This window comes from Nesoenas mayeri (assembly GCF_963082525.1).
Source record: "Nesoenas mayeri genome assembly, chromosome: 5".
Classification (NCBI taxonomy): Eukaryota; Metazoa; Chordata; class Aves; order Columbiformes; family Columbidae; genus Nesoenas; species Nesoenas mayeri.
In genome coordinates, this window is record NC_137548.1 from 19406904 (window position 1) to 19431039 (window position 24136).

General features: G+C 38.6%; 1 protein-coding gene across 1 annotated transcript in view; it reads left to right on the forward strand.

The window, feature by feature from the left end:
- PTPN21 (protein tyrosine phosphatase non-receptor type 21) overlaps positions 1–14633 on the forward strand; it is a gene marked incomplete at both ends in the record, with an annotated part of 36884 nt that extends 22251 nt beyond the window's left edge. The window contains 9 exons of the mRNA XM_080345195.1: positions 1768–1828; positions 2382–2466; positions 4237–5702; positions 8009–8146; positions 10918–11139; positions 12284–12412; positions 12723–12957; positions 13476–13636; positions 14505–14633. Coding sequence (XP_080201321.1) covers positions 1768–1828; positions 2382–2466; positions 4237–5702; positions 8009–8146; positions 10918–11139; positions 12284–12412; positions 12723–12957; positions 13476–13636; positions 14505–14633 — 2626 coding nt within the window. The remainder of the gene's footprint in view (positions 1–1767; positions 1829–2381; positions 2467–4236; positions 5703–8008; positions 8147–10917; positions 11140–12283; positions 12413–12722; positions 12958–13475; positions 13637–14504) is intronic.
- Between the last annotated feature and the right edge of the window lie 9503 nt (positions 14634–24136).

Genomic DNA, 24136 nt, shown 5'->3' on the forward strand with positions numbered 1-24136 from the left:
TTATGACTAGTTTCTCAAACACATTCTGCCTTCTAACAGAGGAAAATATTAAGCATTGAAATCTTACCAAAAGTAATAGTGTTTTAGCCTCTGCTGCTGGATCTCAGTGCTGTTGACAGACTTCAGTGGCTTTGGGGGCTACTATTGCCAGGATGTTTGTGAGCTGTTGGAATCACTGGGATTTTGGCCTGGGTTTGGGTGAACTGCTCTGAAAGGACACACTAGAGGCCTTTAAAAGAGAGGGAAGTGTATGTGAAGCACTCCTGAAATGTGCTGGATTGGCAGCTGAGAGGTATGTGGTCCTTTGGATATCCGTGGAATCCGTACAGCTCAAGTAGCACCAGTGCAAAGTAAATTTAATACAATTCATCAAATTAAATTTAAATGGGCTCTTCTCCAACTTGTAAATCAAAGGCTGGAATTTGAGTTATTCTACTGGTACAGCTTTCCTTTGATTAACTTACTTGAGCCAAAGAACAGAGAATTTGACCCACTGAATAGTCTGTCATAAAAAAGCATGTTTCCCAGGTGTTCCATTCCTTTTCTCTGTACACAAGAAGATAGCTATGGAGGGGTTGGTCCAAAATTTGCTGAGGCCAGTGGAAAGACTGGAATATTTTGTAGCACCAATGACTTCTTAGTGTGTTTAAAGAGTAAGATTAATTTCAGAGCAGACCTCATACCCCAAAGCTTGTAAACCAGGCTGTCTTTTGAGTGGGATAAGAAATATTGGTAGTAGCACTGCATTGGTGGGACTTGTGCATTGCTGTCTGAATAATGTTCGATATGTAGTTCCATGTTGAATGCCAGTCTCTAGGATTACTTATTTTAACCCTTTCACCACAACATGGTTTTATTGATAGGAAAAGTCCTCAAAAAACTTTCCTGCTTATCTCTAAGATTCCCTGTCATCTGTTCCTGCCGCTGACAACTGTCTTATGCACACCTGTATTAAGTTCCGATTTTTTTTTTTCTTTATCTGTACGTACCTTGTCTTTAGAGGCTCCCTGGACTCTCCACCTGAGGAGGGCTCTCAGAAATCTTCCCTCATTCTTTCCCTTCCACGCTTTCCAATCCTTTCTCGTCCTTCACTTCCCAAAGGGTGAGCTGAAAAATCATATTCTTTCTGAAATCTGGCAATTCCTGCATTTGTGTTATTCAGCTGTCTTTTGACCTCTGTGGTGCTGCAAGATGCAGAATACAGGAACAGCGTGGGGTGGGGAAAAAGGAACTTAAGGTTTCTGAACCTTACATCCTGGAGGCAATCCAACAAATTATGAAAAATTGTTGCTGTTAGCTTGAATGTTAGAGCAAACAAATGGTCGTGCAGTAGAGTCACGCTTTCCAGTTCCTGTAACATGAGCAACATTACATTCTGTAAAATATTTTATACCTGGTCTTGTAGAACAGGTAATTTAGAGTATGAGATTTTATATGGGGCTCAAATTTGGAACAAGTCCCCAGTTACTCCACTGCTTTTTCTACCCTGCTGCAGTGCTTCAGGGACATCTCCTTTTTATGCTGCATTGAAAGGAGGCAAAGAAATAACTGAGGTATTTTGATGCTGGTTTTGTTATTCTTCTCATACTGTCTGCGATGGTGGTTTATGCACAGAGCTCTTTCTTTTTGAGACTGTTGGGGGGGACTATATAATGCAAGGCTTGGCTCCAAGAAATGTGGAGTGGTTTTAACTGAGCACTTTCCAAAGTTTGAAATGAGTCTTGGTGTTGTTAAGAATCATTTGTCTCCATAAAATTTCTTCTGTAGACAAACCCAGCCCATTACAGTGAATCCTGTTAGAAGGCGGTCTTCCTCCAGGATGGCTATGGTAAGGACAGCAGAAAATTTTATATTTGCATTTTTATGGATTTTAATTGACTTTTGTTCAGACATTAGTTTCCTTCAGTGAAATAAAATGAGCAGTGAAAAAGATGAGTATAGTATTGAGGAACTGTTTCTGACTTGTAGAAAAAGCTGGTATGTAATATCTGAAAAATGGAATTAAAATATTAATAATTGCAATGAAGAATATTTTAGGTTGATTACTCTGTCTCTAAGAGACTCATCTAGGAGATTCTCCTAGATGTCAGATGGCAAGATAGACTCTTGAGTTGGGGGTGTGTGCTTCTGAGTTTTTCCTTATATATATATTTTTTTTTAATTATGTTTTGTATGACCTCACAGGAGGAGCTTACATTTCAGATTTAGAGAAATGGTTTAAGACTGAGACTTCATGTGTGTGTATTATATATAAGATATAAGGTATAAGGTGTAAGATGTAAGGTATAAGGTATTATGTATTATATATAAAAAATCTTCAAGACTTATTTTGAAAATAAAACATGAGTTTTTAACTAACAATAAGATGCTTTATTTCTTAGCCCAAGCCTCAGCCTTATATGATGCCTCCACCACCTCAGCTGCATTACAATGGTCATTATACGGAACCATATGCATCCTCCCAAGGTAAGTTCATTAAATCCAAGGCCACACTACACAACTTCAGAAGTTAAAAGCTATAGTTTGCATTTATAGCTACTTTAGCTAGAGCTGAATGAATTCATTGAGCGAACATAGAACAGGTTTGTAATACGACAGTCATTTGAAGTGCCTGCTGCTACTCTAGGCATAGAGGCTAATGTGAAATATGGGATATGAGCAAGTTAGTAAGGATAGCATATACAGCAGCTAGAGACTGTGGTCCCTTGTGTGAGTTTAAGCTGACTGGTCTGTTTTTTGGTTCATGAACCAAATTTGTACAGTATGGCATCCTGAGATCTTTGCGAAGAGATTCTTCCTTCTGAGATCCTTGCTGCAAAGAGTAACTGGGCCCTCAGACAATTCAAAAATAAATTTAAAAAAATATTAAACCCAGGATGCAGGAAGAGAGCAGTTTCTCTCAGAGTTCACTAGGCCACAAGGTGGTGGGGAATTCAAAGGCTAAGGAAGTCTGCAAGTTATGGGTCTGGTATACATTTGTTTGCAAAAAAGGGAAGAAAAACACCAAAACAAACCCTAATTAGAATTCTCAAGGGATGCACACTCCTAATCCAAGTGGTTTGCAGTGGAGTCATGGCTGCTTTCTCTCCTTTTTTTTTTTTTTTTATTCTTACACACTGTGTCTTTAATTAACAAAGCTACTGCCCTGAAGGGCTTAATCTGAACTTTTGAAAAGTTGCCTCAGTTTTGACAGGGACCTTCATGTCCTACAACTCAGCTGCTTAAAAAAAATACTCTTAACAACTCACTGGTAATGGAATAATCCCATTTTCTATCTAAATAGAGTTACACAAATATTCATGAAGGTACAGGTATTTAAATTCAGAATGTAGCTGGATTCTTTTCATTATAATGTTGGAATGTTATTGCTGGATGTTTGCTACTGCACATATCCTATTTTTGAACAATTTTTCACAAGCAAAATAATTTTTGGTTGTCAGCAAATTCATTAACAAATGTGTGGCAATTCTTCTGGTGAACCTGTAGAGTTCATTCTTGGAAGGTATATAGAGCAATGACTGAATTGTTGTCTTCTGGACCTTGGCAGATTGTACATCCAATTAAGTAATAGTTAAATTATTAAGTGTGTATTTACCCAGGACAGTGAATATATATTAATGTGCAAACAATATATGATGGTGGTTTAAAGAGTCTCCAAAATTTCTGGAGAAAATCTGTTTTGTTTTGTTTTGTTTTGTTTTGTTTTTAAGGTCTTGTAGTACTATACCTACTTATGTCCTAAGGGTAGCAGAAGAGTGAGGGGGTTTTGTTTGGTTGTTGTGGGGTAATTTTAGCGTTTTGGTGCATTTTTTATTCATGGTGCTTTTTGTTTTTCTTGTTTTCTGTTTAAACTAATCTCATTAGATTAGTGCAAACCCTGGGGCAGACATTCTGTCTTTCAATTAGTGTGGTTTAAGATTGGTATGGGTTTTGTTTAACTTGAACTGAAATTTAGCGAACCTCTCCTAAACAGAAAAAAGCCATTCTTAGACAATGTTTTCCAATAGAAATTTGCATCATTTAAATGAACATAATAGGTTATTCTGCTATACATACCTTAGATATCAACAAAACAAAAAAAATCTGGTGTTTTTTTTTTTTTACTTTCACACTTAATACATAGCGAAGAATAACTGAGATTTTGAAAATCTCTGACATGAGTTAGCTACGTCTTAATTGAGGATATCTTTGTATGATGTCTTAGACATAAAGATTGTTGTTAAACTTTACTTTCAGATAACCTCTTTGTGAGCAATCATAATGGATACTACTGTCACTCTCAGACTAGCTTGGACAGAGCCCCTCATGACTACAGTGGTCGGATCCGCAATGGTAGTGTCTATAGCGCACACAGCACAAACTCCTTGAACAACCCACAACATTACTTGCAGCCGTCCCCCATGTCCTCTAACCCAAGCATTACTGGAAGTGATGTCCTCAGGACCGATTACATCCCATCACATAGACACAGTGCACTAATACCACCTTCTTATCGTCCCACACCAGACTATGAAACCGTGATGAGACAGCTCAACAGGGGGATGGTGCACACCAATAGGCAGAGTCACTCGATGAGAAACCTTAACATCAGCAATTCTTATGCTTACAGCAGGCCTGATGCCTTAGTGTACAGTCAGCCTGAAATACGAGAACATGCTCACTTTGCTTCTCCACAATCGAACCATTATCCATTTAACCTGAACTACAGTTTTCACAGCCAGTCCCCCTATCCCTACCCTGCTGAAAAGCGCCCAGTTGTCGGGGCGGTCAGTGTGCCTGAGCTGACAAACGTGCAGCTCCAGGCTCAGGACTATCCAGCACCAAATATAATGAAGACTCAAGTCTACCGACCACCTCCCCCATACCCCTACCCGAGACCTGCAAATAGTACTCCAGACCTTTCACGACATATCTACATTAGCAGCAGCAATCCAGACCTTATCACGAGGCGAGTGCACCATTCTGTCCAGACATTTCAGGAAGACAGCCTGCCCGTGGCACATTCTCTTCAGGAAGTCAGTGAACCTCTAACATCAGCACACCATGCTCAGCTGCAGAAAAGGAACAGTATTGAAATAGCAGGCTTGACTCCCAGCTTTGAAGGAATAAGAATTAAAGAGAGGACCATGTCAGCTTCTGCAGCAGATGTGGCTCTTCCAAGAGTTATCTCAGAAGGGTCACAGCCCAACATTCTGATGGAAAGAACAAAGCAAAAAGAAAATGAGGAAGAAGAAGGTGTGAACTGTGATCATAAGAAAACCCTCTCAGATGCTACTATGCTGATTCACAGTAGTGAGGAAGAAGAAGAATTTGAAGAAGAAAACAAGTCTGCTACAGGTCTTTCTTCACTCCCTGAAGATCAAACCCAACTGTCATCTGTTATGGGTAGTTATTCTCATGATTCAGTACTGAACTACCCTTATAGCTCTGTTGCTTCGTCTGCTGGCCCTTTGCATATTCTTGAGCCTAAATTACATATTACTGAGACAGAAAAGAGAATGAAAGATATGAGTCCTGTTCATTTACTAGTAGAAAGCCAGGTACAGAGAAGAGGGGAAGGACTGCTTACTCCATCTATGTCAGAATCTGACCTTACAACATCAGGGAGATACAGAATAAGGAAAGATTCAGTAAAGAAGAGACCTGTGTCCGATCTTTTGTCTGGGAAGAAGAATATTGTGGAAGGCCTTCCCCCGCTAGGTGTAAGTGGATATTATTCCTCTTGTTTTGGGTTGTTTTGATTCGTTCTGTACCAGCAGTTGTTTGGGGTTTTGTGTTTGAGATTTGTTTTGTTTTAATGAGTCTGAGATGCTTTTAAAACACGTGAATTAAAAGCTACCTTAAGCTTGGCCTTTATTTTTCTGTTTTGCCCTGGCTATCTTTGCTTAGCTGTCTTTTGTCCCCTTCTCTGCCACGTCTGAGTTCTGTTTGTATAGTCCTCCCACACAAATTCAGCTGTGCAGCTTCCATCCATCTGATACACCTATCATGGACAGCAACTGTAGAATGAGCTCGTTTAAAGTCAGTTCTAGATCCTGAATTTTGCCCTACCTATCCTTATCTGGAACAGAAGCAGCTGCTTCCATTTCAGTACAAGTTTTCTAATCTTCTTTTCACTGAAAAATTTGATGTAGCTGAATGTTTACTTTTTTAAATTCATTTGTTGTTTCGTTCTGACCTACGAGGGGGGACGTGATGCATTAGGCAATAAATTCTTTCCTTGTATTCTCTTCTTTCCTCCATCCCTTCGTATTTTCATATCCTTTCCGTTTTACCTTGCCTTAAAGCTATTTTTATCTCACTATTTCTTGCTTGTCATGTGTCTTTCTCCTACTCCAATCTTAGGAAGACATAAATAGTGAACAACTGCAAGTTTCACCTTATCTGTAATTCCCACCTCATAGAAACATCAAGGTCTGTATGGGACTGTACAATTTCACTGGCAGTCCTTACCACTCACTTTGTTTTAAACTTTTGTTCAGTTATATGTAGCCCATGGCATATTTCAGGTGCTGATGGAGGGAGACCATTCTTATTATTATATTGGCTTTTAAAATTGGTTATTGTTAACTTTGCCAGTCTGAGTTAGTGTTAGTTTTCTGCACAAGTTGGACTGCAGTGGAACTACCATCTAACTCCTACTGCTGTAGTAACTGTTATAGCTGATGCTATGAAAGCTAATCTAGAGTAAGCCATGTATTTAAATAGTTACTGCTCTCACAATTTTTTGTCTGTCAGACTTCCTGTACATGGAGCTGAACACAATGAAGTGAACCTTCATCAGCATCCATTAATTTTATAATTGTGTATGTTTTTCTAAATCTCCTTCTTCCTGCTTATTATGTGTATATAGGGGAAAGAAGGTGATGCCTTTCTCCTTGTGTTCACATTTAGGTAGTCAGTATTTTGTTTTCCAAAAGATACATTTACAGACCCAGATGTGTCTGCCAAAATCATACCCTGCCTTTTCCTCCTGATAGCTATTTAAATGTTCAAGTCAACCTTTGAAATGAAATTGATATTAAAACTTTTTCACTGGAAGTGTTCAGTAAAATACTTTCTAGTTCAGTAATATTTAGGAGTGCTATTGCATAATAGAGAATATTACCTTTCTGTATTCAATATTGAGATAAATATCCTGGTAACAGAGCTGGTCCCTACCCATATTCGCACATTTTGCTTTCCAATGAACTCTTAGTGTTGTGTTTGTGTTTCTTTTGCTTTTAAATGTGGTCTCATCCTCTTAGCTTTGTTGTCGTACTCCTTACCGCCATTTAGCTTTTGAAAGGATTATAATTCAAGCAGCATATATGCTCGTATTTTCAGTGTATTTTTGTTAGCAACCAAACTTAGCAACTGCAGGAATTATTAAGTTTTCTCTTACACTTTTTAAAAGAATCATCTGACTTTTTTCTTTCATAAAAATTCCCCTTTAGTATTTTTCTCAAATAATGAATGGTGACTTCAATAATTTAGATTCATGGCCTGGTTCAGGGTTTAGATCTGTCTGCAGTTCTGTGTTTATACTTTGTATGTGCAGTTTGTTGCAAACCTATTCAAACATGTAACTATCCAAATATCTTAAGGTATATGCTCATTGTTATGCCCACTTACAGGGAAGAATAATGCCTGTACACTGAACAGTAAGGAATCACTTGTATGTGTTTCTAGGGTGGAAAGTGATTGCAGTTCTGTCCAAGAATGTTAATTGTCCAGAGTTGTCACGTCGCACCCTCAGTTGTGAGCTTTGTAGGGAACCATATTTGTAATTCTCGTGCAGTTTCATTAACCTGTCTGGAATGAAGACAGACTTGTGTGGTGTACTTGGAGGAATGTAGTCTCACCACCATAATCTCTCACTGCAGTGCTTATCAAAGAAAAAAGGTCAGAGCTGTTTGCAGAAGGGGTCAAAAAAGTATCCTTTGCTTAACTGAACTCATCTGGTTTCTACTTTATAACTTCATCAGGTGTTTAGGTATGTTTACAAGTTTTAGCTCTTCTTTTGCAGGGTATGAAAAAGAACAAAAATGATGCAAAAAAAATAGGGCCTCTAAAGCTAGCTGCCCTGAATGGACTAACTTTGACTAGAATGCCTCTACCAGATGAGAGGAAGGAAGAACCAACAAGAGCAACAAATGATGAACGGGTATGTTGAAGTTTTTTAATGCTTGATTTCTCTTTCCCACTAGTGATTTTTCAAAATGAAATGTATATGAATGGTGCTTTGTGTTGACTTTAAAATGCTTCAGATTCAAAGCAATTCAAATACTGAGAATAGAAACAAAATGAAGAATGAGACTTCTGATTGATATTTCATTTCTAGAAGTATTGGGTGTAGCTTAGATTTGTCTTTAAGATTTAAGATGACAGTGATTCAGATTATAGTTTACCCTTTGAACCTATAGGAGGCAAATTAACTGGTATCTACTAATACATTTTTTGTGCCAAGTCCTTCTGTCTTCTCTCTTAATTTGTGGATTTTGCAGACTTAAAACATATGAAAATAAAAATTATGAGTGTGAGATTGAACTTCGTTGTAATTATTAGTAGTTCATACAATTTTTACAATAAATTTTGTAGTTAAATTGCATCCCCAGGGCACAACTTGTGCAGATTGTATTCATCTGTTTCCCCCAGGTGGTTCCTGACAATATAGATGGAACTTGTGTGATCTGCAGAAATTTTAAATTCAGTAAAAGATCTCAGATCATTGAGAGGACATCAAGTTCTAGAATTTGAGGTTCGTTCTTTGAGAAATATATTATTCCATCTGCATGTATCAGGGTTACCAGCATCAGTAAGTAGACTTCAGGCTGCCTTATGTACCTTTGCATTGGTACAGGGTAGTGAAATACAGTCAATATCCAGCCTGTGAAGGGCTGTGTAGAACAGTGCTGTCATCACACATCTGACCGGGCAACAGCTCCATACACCAAGGTCTACAGTGATTATTGTATGTTCTGCACCTAGTGGTCTCTTTGAAATACTGTTCTGAGTGTGGTTGGGCATCCTCAGTTGCAGAATCCCTCTGGCTCAGTTTATTGACAGTCACTGGGCAGGGATTAGAACCTGGAGGAACACTCCTGCTCTCACCAGCCATGGTTATAAGGAACAGGCCAAGAAAATTATTTGCAAGTTACACAGTAGAAATATGGTCTTGGAGTTTGAAGGCTTGGAATGAGATCCATAGGAGGGAGATTGGACCATTCGTTTTCAACACAGGCGAAGTTCTTTTTGACCTTTATATATCCTCCTTAAAGATGCTAAGGGACAGACATGAACATTTCGTTATTAAATAGAATTCTACATTTAATATCTGTGTTGGTAATTACCTCTTGCTTATAGCCATCATCTCTTCCTGGATTGACCTTTATGGAATTCAGCTGTATTATGATTATGATTATTCTTATTACTATTATTATTCTTATTCAGCTACCCTGTTTTCCCAAAAATAAGCCCTAGCATGACTTCTCAGGATTTTTGATGATGCTCAAGATATAAGCCCTACTCCAAAAAATAAGCACTAGTTACAGTTAAAAAAAAGTAAATTTAAATAGTGTCCAGGCAGCTATACATGTAAAAAAGCAATGAGTTTGGAGCAAAAATTAATATAAGACCCTGTGTTATTTTGGGGGAAACGGGGTAGCTCTGCCCAAAGTGTTGAAGTAAAAGAAGAACCCATGAAGTCAAGTTATGCAAAAGGCATGTCACTACGCTTTCTCTTCAGGCAGTCGTGTAGAGGCAGAATATGTATCATGAAATGGGAATAATTCCTAAAGCAGTTGAGAAGAGGCAATGCAAAGCAGACATGTGACATGAAAGAAAGTCCAGACTGCAGATATTTTAGAAGATGACTTTAAAATTGGTTCAATGCCTGTTTCATTGCTCAACTTCATGTTATTATCAGTTTAAATGAAGGAATTTAGCCGAAAGATAACATAGGAGTTTGTACAGTTGATGTAATGATGTGCAAATTGTGTATGATTGAGGTTCCTCTGCAACATTTGGCATTACTGTTATTTGATACAAGATACTTTTCTGATCTGATACCACAGAGCAGTTGCTGTGAGAGGCTGCAGACATGTGACATAGATGAAATATTCTGGCTGAAATCTTACATGTTATTCCTCTAATTATTGTTGGCAAAGAGATTGTGGAATTCCAGAAGTGTCTTATGATTTGGAAAGAACTTGGTTTCGAAAGAAGAAAGGGGAGAAGGGGACAGAGCAGCTTATTGAATAAAACAGCTTTAATTATATTAGTAGAAAAAACCCTGGGTTTATACCTCAGTTGCACCAAAAATTTCTAAGAAGACTTTGCTGCTGTATTTCAGCTCAGTATTTTCAGCCTAAGAAAATGTGGAATACTGATAGTGAATGATTAGCTCATTGATTGAGGCAGGTGTTTTGCTTTATGTTTTTGAGGTTTTCCCTGTACAAATGACAAAGTCAACTCCCCCCCGCCACCGAATTACAAAGCTAAAGGAGACCTTTCCAAATGATATAATCTAATGTGCTATATCGAGGAGGAGGATTAATTGTGTATTTTTTGATCAAAGGTATTTCAGGTGGTTAGTAATATAGCATAGCTACCTGGTTTGGCCAAATATTTCTTTGCGCAGCTGGGTTGTCTTTATAGACACTCCGAGGTAATTTTACTTTCACCAGTGGTATCCGCAGTCTTTGTGACCTAATGAAATATAGCAGGCTTCTTAGTTTCCACCTCAAAAAAATTCGTGCCGGTTAGAATTGCTTCTAATTTTTCTGGTATGTTTATAAAAATATGAATACCTGGAAAAGCATTGAAAACATATGTAGGAGAGGAAAATACATACATTTTATCCTTCATGAATTCTCTGTTAAAATAGACTTATCTCAGAATGTGACTTGTTATGGTTACCTGTGTACTGTCTTTCAGTGTAAAGTTCTGGAACAACGATTAGAGCAGGGCATGGTGTTTACTGAATATGAGCGCATTCAGAAAAAAAGACTTATGGATGGTGAGTGCTCAATAGCTCGGCTTCCTGAAAATGCTGAAAGAAACCGATTCCAGGACGTCCTTCCTTATGATGACACCAGAGTAGAGCTAGTCCCAACCAAAGAAAATAACACAGGGTACATCAATGCATCTCATATCAAGGTGAGAAAAATACTGTTGGAGAAATATTTTCCAGGTCTGTGGTAAGGAAAAATGTATTTGGCTATCAATATTGATGTGATCGGACGAGTGAGAATCCCTCTATTTCTCTTCCCCTCCTTCTGCAGAGGTTTCTTTGGGGAAAAGAGGGACCTGTTTATTCTCATTACCTAGAATAATGGAGGATAAATTATTGCAGAGGTCTTCTGCATTCTGTTTCTATGTTCATCTGCTCTCTCTGTGGATTGGTGCTAACAGAAAGCATGTCCATTCTTCCCAGAGTTAAGAAGGCGAACACTTTTATATCAAACTGGGATCTTTTGCAATGATTATGATATTTTTGAACTGCAGTAACAATCCTTTTTATATCTTCCTCTTCTGTGCTCTCAGAGTAGACCTACAACAGCTAGTTCCCAGCTTAAGCTTTTTTGGATGGTCAGAGGAACAGATGGACCCATGCTCTTTCATAGTCTTCAGTTTCCCCTTTCCACAACCGTAGCTCTTTAAACTGTGTTTAAAAAGTGGAGAAGCTACAGGGTGACCTCAGGAACCTTCCAGGCAGTTTGCTCATTTTCAGTGCATTTTACCTACCTAAAGTGCAACTACAACTTGCTTCGTTGCTTTCTCTAAAAGGAGTTGAGATCTTAGTAGCAGTTGTAGTTGTGTCGCTGTCTGTTTTTTTTAATGTTTGTTCATTGATGTGGTAGCATAGCTTTTATACTTCAAGTCATTCACAAATGTTCTGACCATTCTCAAACAAGATAATATTTTTTGAGGAAACATCTAATTCTGACTCTTTAGTGCATATATAGCACCAGAGTATGAAAGCTTCTCTAAACCTGAGTAGGCTAGAATACCTTAAATTCACAAAAGAGGAATACAGTTTTATCTACTTACTTTTACATTACACTTATGATGTAAAATACATTTGTTTAGCTCTGTGCCTATATAATGTAACAGTGTCTTTCCTGCATCTAATGTGCCGAGGTGCAGCTGAAAAATGGAATGCAGACATAACTCACAGACGTAACTCACAGTGGGCTCCTACTTCTGCAGTGTTGCTGTCTTTTTTTTAAGTTTGTGCACCTGAAGAATTGGGGAAAGGGAAATTTCAATAATTACTAATCTAATGTCTTCCTTTTTGCAGATCTCTGTTGGTGGCATAGAATGGGATTACATTGCTACGCAGGGCCCTTTGCAGAATACGTGTCAGGATTTCTGGCAGATGATCTGGGAACAAGGGATTGCCATCATAGCTATGGTGACAGCCGAGGAAGTGAGTATAAACTGAGTCAGGTTTCTCCCAGAAATTCTGCAGTGATTTTGTTATGATCTGTAAGAGGAAAGGGATCTTGGCTCCAACAAGAAGACCAATTAAAGATAAATTTCTAGTAACCCCCTTGCCCTTCTGTCTTGCCTTCCTTTGGCAGAAAGATGTAAATTTGCAAACTCTTTCTGCTGGAAGGCTGGTTTACTCAGTGAAAAACTGTAGTAGTACTTAATAGAGGAGAGATGCAGTTGTTACAGGATCATTGCTTGTATGAGTGTTTGCATGTTTCTTGTTAAGCAAGCTTTTTACTTTTAAGGAAAGCGGGCGAGAAAAAAGCTTCAGATACTGGCCGCGTCTTGGTTCAAGACACAACACTGTGACATATGGAAGATTTAAGATTACCACACGATTCCGAACTGACTCAGGCTGCTATGCAACTACGGGTTTGAAGATTAAACATCTTCTCACAGGGCAGGAGAGAACAGTTTGGCATCTGCAGTATACTGACTGGCCAGAACATGGCTGTCCAGAGGATTTAAAGGGATTTCTCTGTAAGTTATATTTAACATTTTTTTTAATACCTCCTAAAATGGCTGCTTTAAATGAATGAGCTTTTCATCAGTATACCAAGGATTCTGCTGTAAAAAGTTTGTTCACACCAGCAAGAAATACTGAATTTTATTTTTGGCAGGGATATAACTGCCAGTTTGATAAAGTGATTGTTTATGTCTAAAGTCAAGTGTATAATTTACTAAAAGGTCATACAGATTAAAACATAATTGCGTCACATACTACACATTCAAGTGTGTTCCAGCAGTTGCAAGATGGCCATGAGCCACATTTGGTGGGGAGTAGGGGAATAAGGCAAGGAAAGCCTTACAGAAGTTGGGTGATTGCATTGCTTTGGTTGGGATATGACTTGTGATTTGTACAGTGTGTCATTTTTCTGTGGGATGTCATTTGTTAAATGACTGCTTTTCTGTAGCATATAGCATTATTTAGAATAATAGCATGGCTTATGGGGCTTCATCTCCTGAATTCATTCTTCTTATATTGTTGAACTTAATAGCATACTTAGAAGAGATACAGTCAGTGCGGCGCCATACGAACAGCACTGCGGATCCTAAAAACCCGAATCCTCCTGTACTGGTACATTGCAGCGCAGGTGTAGGACGGACAGGAGTGGTTATACTGTCAGAGATCATGATCGCTTGCTTGGAACATAATGAGGTGATCTCTTCTTTCTCATGCTTTAAATGATGTTGGGTAGTGGAAGAGTAAATAATCTGCATAATAAATATTTTATGGCTGGTCATCTGAGCTTTCCCAAGATATGGCTTTTGGAAAAGCCCGTACAACTATGATTCAAAGAGCTGTCGGCAATTCGACAGAAATTAATAATCTTCCAGAGTTGCCCACTTACACACTGGGTACTGGGTTGCTTATTTGGATTCTTGACTCCGTAAGATGTTGAATAACTGAGTGGAACAAGGCATGTCCGAGACTACTGAGCTTATTTCAGGATTTCGCCCTGACTTTACCGCTTCTAGTTCATGGCATAGTTTTAATGGATAATATTCAAGAACATGCTTTGTAGCCAGTCTTTATGCGTGTTATTAAATATTTTATTCCTAGGTGTAGTAGTATTTGCAATATATCTCAGCAGAGGGCAAAGCAGTAGTTTAATAGAATACAACCTGGTCTTATTGGTCTTATGAGCTTTTAGCCAGAAGTGAGCAGTTGTAAAGTGTTTATTAATAATATAATATGCCAGCTGAGACTCCACAAACTGATTGGTTTATTCTGCATCCCTGTCCTAATGCTGCAACAAACTTCTGCAGCCATTAGATTTGTGAAGACCGTTACACCATGAGACGGCCAAGTTTAACATTCCACATATTTCACAGATGAGGAAGTTGAGGTGGGCGCGATCAGTGGGGCAGTGCAGTCCGTGTGGGCAGTGAGTTGTCAGAGCTGAACTCAGAGCAGCTGATTCTGCCCTTAGATCACTGGTACTGCTTTGAACCTCCTGCTGTGAAAGTGCAAACCCGTCTGCTTGCTCCCCAGCCACTAGTAATGGTTTGTTTTCTTCCTTCAGATGCTGGACATCCCACGAGTGCTGGACATGTTGAGGCAGCAGAGAATGATGATGGTGCAGACTCTTTCGCAGTACACGTTCGTCTATGGAGTTCTCATTCAGTTTCTCAAAAGTTCTAGACTTATATAATCCCGCCACTTCCTACAGGAAACTGCAATGGTTTACAGAAAGAAAATTACAGTTGTCCTGGCAGACCTGCTCTCACTGACATTTTCTTTATGTGATGAATCACACAGTTACCTTTTTAGGGCTGGAATCTGACTGTTACATGAGAGTCAGTCTAACAGTCCCGGCAAAGCAGGATCTCTGCTGGACTAAATTCTTCCTGTATTCAGCTGCAGTCATATTAGGGAATGATTTTACTCGTACCGGTCTGTAGTACTTGCATACTTCTTTAGGGTGGTCTTATTCTGGGCAAAATAAGTATCTTATGAAATGGAAGTACATGGCACAATTTTATTCTCATTATGTTTTAAAACATAATTTTTAACTGTGTGCAACCTGAAATCTGTAAGATGCACATAGGGTGAGAAACCTGCTCCTTGGGAACGTCAAGGTCTTATGCAGTTTCATTCTGCTTTCAATTTTATATTTAGAACAATACAGCTATATTTTTTAAAACGAACTTTTGGTTTCCTCTAGCTTACTCAGCGAATTATCAGCTCTTAGATATTTTAAGCTGTTGCTTTAAGGACAGTTATTTTTATATTCAGCATTTTTTAATTAACCTCCTCCCCCCCGCCCCCCAAACAACACCACAACCTAAAACTTTTTTAACAGCATAATATTTTCAGAGGAGAAGACTGATAATGTTTGAACTCACTTTTCAAAAAAATTTTGCAGAAAGTACTAGGAAGCTATTGGTAGTTAGTTGTAGTGCCGTGGAATAGTACTGACAGGTGAAAGATGATGTTACTTGTTGATAAGTTCCATTTGAGCAGAGGCACGTTTACCTATTGGTTTGTCGGCAAGGAGCCAGGGAAAAATATTCTAATTATCTACAAGGTTATTGGAAACAAATGGATGAAAGTATGTATTCAGTATTATTCATATATTTAGAGGACAGTTTGATTTTACTGGCTGAAATCAAAGTGGATGCAAATGTTTTAAGCACTTTTTTTCTCTGTTATTTATGTAGTTAAACATAGAAACTATAATCATGCATTGTTTCATATGGTAATTTACCTTTACTAACCTGTTATTTTAGGAAGAGCCTTTAAAGTTGATGAAGTGAGAGAGCCAAAATCGGAGTAAGAAGGTGCATAGTGGTGAAGTGGAAATGATTGTATGAAACATAATGTAGGAGGTGTGGCGGCTATGACTGCTGGTTTACACAGTGGTGACCATTAAAAATGGTTTGGTTTACACAAAGATGACCATTAAAAATGTCGATGTTCCCAGTCAAGAAAGCCTTTAAAGTTTCTGTAGAACCCTCCAGATTATTTTGTTGGTGCTAGAACAGGTTTTGCTAATGCTGTGCAGCGTTGCAACGAAGAATATCCACAGAAGCTGTTTGGGAACACCTGCAGAATGTAAGAGCTCTTAGAGGTGACACTGGAGTATTTTAGAAGCTGTGAAGGTGGCTGAGTCAATGGCTGTGATGTGGACCTGAAGATAAGTTTGGTAGTTTCCATTTTGTCCCATGGGTCTGGTTTAATGAGGGTATCCCTAAATAATCCTCTCTCTGCGGTTTTCACATGTGGTTTTACCTGCTTCTTCAAGTGTTCCGAGCTGCTGAATTGAAACTCCCTACTCAAAAGTGAGCTGTCAGTTTGTAGATATCTGCTTTAATTTCAAAAAACCCCTATGGCAGAGCAGTCTGCAGGAACATTCATGTGTCCATTTCCCTTGATACCTGCTTAGCAAAATGAAATGAGACTGAAAGCCATTTTTATCACTGGTGAAATTATGTTATTTTTCTGAGCCGTAACAAGGGTTTGGAAACTATTATGAATAATTAAAACCTCTTCAAAATAATAAGTGTCTCCCAAAACATTAATTTAGAATTATAAGTAGGTTGCCTCAATTGCCCCTATAATAAGCTACTTCTACAAAGAAAAACACACGGTCCAAATGGCATTGTGCTGATATGTTGTTCTATACAAAATATATTACCTTAAAGTACAATACAGTGATGTAGTGCATTTGGTCTGCTTTCAGGCAGTCCGAACTGTTCCACTCTCAGTAAGATTAGAATGAATATTTCAGAAGAGGGAAAAGAATGTTCTTTTCCTAACTATAAAATGCCCAGGAAGCATTAACTGCCAAATGTGAAACTGAAAGTCCAGACGAAACCAATGACTGAAGACTGATTTTTATATATAAATCTTTCAAACAAACCAATTAGACATATCTCTGTTAACAGAAGTATTGAAAGAAACAAACATACTTAGCTATTTGTATCATGCTGTATTTTAAAAAAATTGCTACTTTTTGCCACAGTTCACTTCTATCTTCAGAAATATTTTTGAATGAAAAGGTGTGCTCTAAAATGTAGCTTGTGCCATTTCCATTTCTGAAGTTTGGACTGTGATTTTCATACTCTGATACATGCAGCTTTTAATGACATCATGTGCAACCATAACTTCAAGCAAAAATTTGTAGCTGTTCAGTAGTTACTGGGACAGAACAGCTGTGAGGCATTAAAAGGAACAGTTAAAGCAAACAATTGAATAAAAAATTGATGGGATTATCTGAGATGGGCGAGGAAATGTCTCTCTTTTGGCTTTATTTTCTGTTTTGCTGAAAGAACTTGTGTTCACTTTCAGAAGTGATTGCTCTCTAACCTAGGAGTCACAGTCTTGATTTATTTTTCTAAGTGTAACACTGCTACCTCCTCCACTTCAGCTTTAGTACTGTCCATCAGCAATCTGGTTTTGCATTAATAAACTTGACCTTAACCAACTTTATATGAGTTTTCCAACTGAAGATAGCAGGATTGCTTTTGCATGGAAGCAAAAAAATCAGGAATTTCTGTTATAAAGATACCAAATGAAAATAAACTTCACAACCTCCTGGAACAAAATTAATTTTAAAAATCATTAAGAGTTTCAGCTAACTTTTAAAAGAAAACTCAGTTTTTAGCACTTTGTTCTGAGCCTTGCAAAGGGATGCTTTTACATGTAGTTGTGCTGGGTGCTTCATGAAGTATTGGATGTTGTAAGAACAGCTGCTGTCCATATCCAGTCACAATGTGAATTGGAGGTGGATTTATTTGTCAGAAGCCTAAAATTCCACTATAAGCCTGTCCATTTTGCCAAATATGCTTCTGCTTTTATGGGGATGAAACCAGATTATTATGCAAGATTTGAGCTGACTTTGTTTAGTAAGAAAAGTTGTATGAAGATGTTCTTGCAGTGAATGGCAAAGATGGTGCTGATCTCTAGGGATGTCAGAGCTCTCAGGGATAAATAAAGGTGCTATGTACTGTTGAGAGGCAGATTTGACTGTCCTTTGTGGGTTAGGTGGAAAATGCTTTTTAGGATTAAATGCTATGAAGAGTTGGGAGGAGTACTCACAAACTGTAGTAAGAGCTTCTGCGCATTTGATTTCTTCCATGGTTACTATGATGAGAGATTTTTTTGGCCAGTGAATCTTTGTAGTCTTGGGCTGGCGGCTCTTTAAGAACATCAGTCAGAGCTGTCGTCATTGCAAAGGTGTCACTGGCTCAGCAAGTCGCTCTCACCCCGTTCCACGAGGGAGAAGCTCCATGGTGCACCAGGAGTTCTGCGTGACTTTCCCACAGCCGGCCCTGCAGGACTCGCCTTTCTTTGCTGTCCCCCGTGAAGAGCAGAAGTTTGATGCTGTAGTGTTGCTCTCACTGTGACACCTTTTGAATGGTAAAAAATGCAAGTGCAGGGTGATGCGGGTTGTATCTAGAAATATACTTAATTCAAAGCTGGTGAGCAAGGCAGAGTTCCTGTTATTTCTGTGGATGAAAAGCTGCTTGAAGTTATCAGCAAAATTTAGGACAAAAAGTATGACAAATGTGTACTAAAATGGAAAAATCTTTTGGCATATTGAGAAACGTATTTTTGGCTTCTCTTGTAATCCTGTGTATCTTTTTTGAAGTGGATGACATTTGGAGCAATTATCTCCAAAAGCAGCTTCTTAAATTCAATAAGTAAGACCACCTGATGCTGCCGCTGCATCTTTCTTGTTGGAGCAGCTGTTGAAGTTGAGTGGCTCATAGATTTCAATGCCTCTGGACCAAAACTGGTGACTGCAGGGTAGTTTATCATACAAGCTAGCTGTGTAATGAGACCTCAGTTTTAATATCAGTAGCGTTGCTAAAACTCTGGACTTAAAAAGTAGTGAACTCATTACTGTGTTTCAATTGTTAATTCAAATTATTAATTTAAAAGAAGCAACACTGCAATTGCCAAGAACTCTGTGCTTTAGAGTTTAGGCTTTGGGTTGTTCTTTTTTTTGAATACTCAGTCTTGCAAAGCCTGAGTCCAGTCCTGCAAGATGCAAAATTCCTGCAGTTCTTCCTGCTACTGTAGGAATTAAAATGGGCTTATTGCCAGTGAAAGTTTGAGCCCTTAAAGCGTGAATACTCATGTCTGCTTTAAATTTAAATACAGATTACAATAATTAACCAAAAGAATGCAGCAGGAATGTGCATACATGGAACTACAGCATTCAAAGGAAAAGTGGCTAAGATAGTATGGAAGAAATTCTCTTGTGAAAGTACAAAATGGAGGAAATAGCGAGGACTTGAGGAATGGCTGAAGGCATTTGGAGGAGGATTTGGAACATTTTGTGTCCACAGTAGAGCTGCTAGAAGGACTTGATTCATGTGGTATGTTTTCCATGGCATGGCAGGGTAAGCGCAGACATAGTCATAGGTGTTATTTTTACTGGCTTTTTTAAATGTGAGTTTTGAAACTCCAAATATATTTTTCAGAGCCTCTGTTATTTTTACACATCTTCCTTTCCAAGTGTATTTAATGCAATCTGTCAACTCAGTTTCTGTTTACTTATTAAAGGTCACATTTTTCAAACCATGGCCTCTGGTTTTACACTTGCAAACTGCAGAGGGAATAGTCATCCGTGCAGTTTTGCAGCGATAACTGCTAATGGACGCAGGTTAGATGATTTGAAAGTCTAAATACTTTATGAACATGAATGCAGCCAGGTGTTTACTGTAGGTACAAACTGCACCAGAATAAGGCTGGGCGGAATATCAGGCCCTTGAAATGTGGAATTTAACATGTGCTTGGAAATCGTCGTAATGCAGCATTTGCAATACAGTGATATTACAGCTCAGAGGATCTCTAATACTGGGCTAAGATAAGAGAGAAAAATCTTAAGCTTTTAACAGCTGTTGCAAAGATGTCTCTAATAAAAAAAAAAAGAAATCTTAATAAGAGCCTGTTGGGGACCAGCTAACTTGGTGCATTCTTTTGGCATCACATGTGTTACTTTAAGGTCTACAGGGCCTGGTAAAAGGAGGATTTGTTAACATCAATGAGCATTTAAAAAATCAGTTGCTAAATGGACTTTAGTTGTATTCTTTGCTGTTTTCCAGCTGATGCTGCATTTGGTGGTGAAGAATAACCTCCGGTGTATTTGTTCCTTAAAAGTCCATTCTTCAGCTCTAATTAGGGAACAAAGATGGGAATCAAATGCAAGGAAGCTAATGAATAGAGCTTAGGACAGATCCAGGTTGTGGTGAGTTAGAGAGCAAGTCTGTGGATACTGTAACATTATTTTGATTCAGAAATGTGGCAATCAAAACTACCAAATTACTATATTTATGAGTTTCAGAAGGTGCCTAACCTTTATAAAGGGAATTTAAATGCTGTTTTTCCATTTGGAAATATTTGGGTAAAATTAGGAGACTTGTAAAATACTTTAAAGACTTTGCAAATGCCGTTAATTTTTAGAATGGTAGGAAACTTGACGGGGAAAAAACATGTAAAATCCCCCAGTCTGTCACCTTGCTAATCCTGGATTCTGACAGACAAGGTATATATGCTCTTTACAAAGATAATTTCTTAAATTGCTTTGAAATATCCAATATATCTGTCCTCTTTATGGCTAATCTGGGGGGACCTGGATGGAAATTTGAAAAGCTTGACCTGTCAAATTGCTAAGTATGGATGTTCCTGCACGTTGCTGAAATCTCTTCATTCAGTTAAAGCAAATGGGGGTGTGAAGTCCTTTCAGCAGTTTTGTAGGACTTAATGTCAGAGGAATGCAGGGTCTGGCTCCATTTTCTTCCGTTTTTATTTAAGCCAGTATGCAAGGATTTAAAGGGGACTTTGTTTAAACAGTAGCAAAAATAAAGTATTATTTTCTAGTACTAAGCTATTGGTAAACATGTCTATTTTTGCTGTCTTGCCACCAATACTGTAAAAATGTATAATCAAACCAGCTTTAATTCTTGTAAAACTGAAATTGGTTTGTAAAACAATGTACAAATTGTGTTTCATAGACAGAAAAGCTTGTTTTACTGAATGTAATATATGTTAAATGAATATATTATAGTCTATTTTTGCCATGGAAATAAATATTTGAAGCAAGTGAGTTTGTATTGTTCCATTGTTAAAAGAAAAATCGGTGAACTTCATTTTAATGTATAGTTCTAGCTTGGGACTTGGCCTTCTGTACACAAAGGTGTGATACCTCTTCTCAAGTGCTTCAAGTACTGTCCTGCATCTCAGTACAAAGATAAAAGTTGTGCTGTCAAATACCAATAGCTGTCATCTTTGTGGCAGGAAAGTCTTGCGCCTGCTATCACTACCCTACAATTATTGGTTATAATGTTTTGCATTTTCTAGAGCTATTTTTAGTATTGAACATTCCATTTCCCTGCAACCTTTATGTGGAGGAGGGATTAAAAAAAAAAATAAAATTAAAGTTGAAAAGCCCTGTCCAAAAGTATGTGAGAAAGGATACAGTTGATTGTGTATTTAGTGTCATTGCAGCTGCTACCGATAACTAACAGTGAAGATTTTCTTCATTTTATAATTGACATTTAGTCAAGAAAGAGAGGTGGTGCAAAATCCTTGCTGTATTAACACCAGGTGTAGCACAAGACCGCATAATGTCATGATAAATGAATTTCATGTTGGACATTGCAATTTCACACTGGGCAATTACATTTCCCCTGTCTTTGATAAATGCCTAATGTGCTGGCCACTTAACTATATCAGAAACAACCAGATTTTTATTTAAAATTTGTCTTCCAGGTATGCTCAATTTGATGGCATTAATTAAGGTAAGGTAGTAACATGCCAGCTAGCTATGTAGCTGTGTGAGCAGTTCTCAGATCCTGGGGAATGTTCTGTGGAATGGTCAGTGTAGGCAAAACTCTCTTATTTGCCATGGATTCAAAATCAGAGGAGGAAAGTGTGACTAGTTGGGGTGCTAGGCATGTGGTAAAAACACCCAGCAGTTCTGCTCAGACTTGATATCTATACTGGGTTTAGACCAGAGGCCAAGGTCTCTGCAGCAACCTAAATTTCCCCTAAATCCCAGTTGCTCTAAACTGTAGCTGTTATTTTCCAGCCACTGTAAACCCCCAGCAGAGCCTTCTGCTGGCTGGCAGGGACGCGTCTCAGCTCCTGGGTGTCCCACAGCAGCTTTCCTGGGCAGGAGCTCCAGGACCTGGCACAAGAGACCCTGCGGGGAACTGAGGAGAGAGGTTCCTCACCCAGTGCCTGGACGAGGGAAGCTGAAGTAGCTCTCACTCAGCCGTTGGGCTGGTTTAAATCTGGAATGGCTGGGATAGGTGAAGGTAACATGAAACTCAGCAATGCTAGGTACCCAGCTGAAAGCTTTACATGTGACACTTGCTCTGTTTGATGGAGGTTTTTGACACCCATTCGTTTTCCCTGAGGGGTCAATGACAGCATATCAACATGTGTTCTTTCTCTCCACTATTTTTATGAGCATCCCCTGGAAGGCTGGACTCTGCATGAAGACAAAAGCTGCCAAGTACCACAGAAATGTTGCCAGTTTGTCTCCCGCAGCCCAGGAACTACTTGTGGGTGATCATGATCTGTGACTATGATGGAAACGTCACTTACACAGGTACTGACAGGAGAATGGGGGTGTGGGAGAGCTGGAGTTGAGTGAGGACTGAAAAGAGAATGCTCCTCAGCTCTGGACTAAGCAGATTATTTTGTGTCATCGTATTGACCGAGCATTGGCACAGTCTGACTCTCGGGCAAGTTGAACCTTCTGTTGTCAGCACTTGTGTTTGAGCGATGGCATTTCTGTCGCTCCACAGAGCATCATGTTCAGCGAAATAGTGGTTTTGGTACTCAAAGGCTGGTTCTGTTGTTATTACAATTGGTTTAAACTAGCCTTATTATTTGAAAAAATCCCCAAGCGTAAGTAGGAAAAGGATGAGCCTGGAACTATTTTACCACAAAGCTTCTTTAACTTTCAGAGGTGCACAAGGTTGAAGACTGTTGTAATGTTTGAGTTCGTGGCATTTTTGGGAGCTTTTCTGAAGAAAGGACTTCAGGGCACATCCACATTCTTGCGGTCTCTGCTAGCAAAAGAGCACAACATAGATGTGGTAACTAGAAGGGGTAGAGCTTAGAAAAATTCTGTCCCCTTTCTGATCAATCACTGCATCTCCCAAAGTGATCTCCATGACAATCTTTCCGACAGACTTCTATGTTTAAATGAAACATCTGCCATCCTCAACATACCAAACCAGTATTATTTGCTGTTGTGCTTATTCTATGGATGTAAGGTATGTGCTGTAATAAACAAAACAAACAGAAAAGACTTGGAGGGCTTCCAGATGAGGTTTCTTAATCTAAGGTACTTATTTCAGATTATTATTATTATTATCATTAGCCATTTCTAAAATGGCAATTGTGTGCCTTACATAAATTCAGAAGGACATCAAATCCTTCCACGAACAGACCCCGAATTATCATACCCAGATACGAACTAGGAATTTTCACTGGTGTTAAGTACCAATGGAGAAAGCCCCTGTCAAGCCCAGCTAATACTGATAATCAGTGATTTGAAGGAACTGCATACTTGGTGTGTGCATGTGTGTATCTGATTTCTTCTGTCTGCATGCTCTGCTGTTCATGACAGGCTGAAGCTGAAAATATCTTTGCATTGACAAAGTCTTTAGCAAAAGACCTCAGGAAATTAGAAGACAGTTTGGTTTTAAGTTAATAATATGGAAGATATTATTTTAGCAGATTTATGAGAATTTATTGAGTTTCCTGCACCGTAACAGTAGCAAAATAAATGAATTTGTTCTGAAGTGACTGTCTCTGAGCCTCTAGAAATAGCAAATGCTTACTCTGTATTTAAAAAATTTGGACTGTCTCCTGAAGACCAGGAGCTGTAGGTCTCTGTCACTTTAAATGCTATCAGGCACCAAAAGTTCCAAAAGTTTTCTTCTCTCTGTGAATTTGGGGGAGCAATTTAATTTGAAACTACTAATCTTATGGAATTGTACTGCGTCAGATTTCCTTTTTAAGCCATCCTTTCACTGGCACACTAAAAATATGACATTATTTTTATTTCTTGATTCTTGTACTCCCAAAAGCTCTCTTGCAGAGGTACACCAGCTATGATAATCGGTAACTCTGATAAGGTTTTCTTTGGTGGTGGCTTCTGGTTTGAAACAGTGAAGTATATAGACA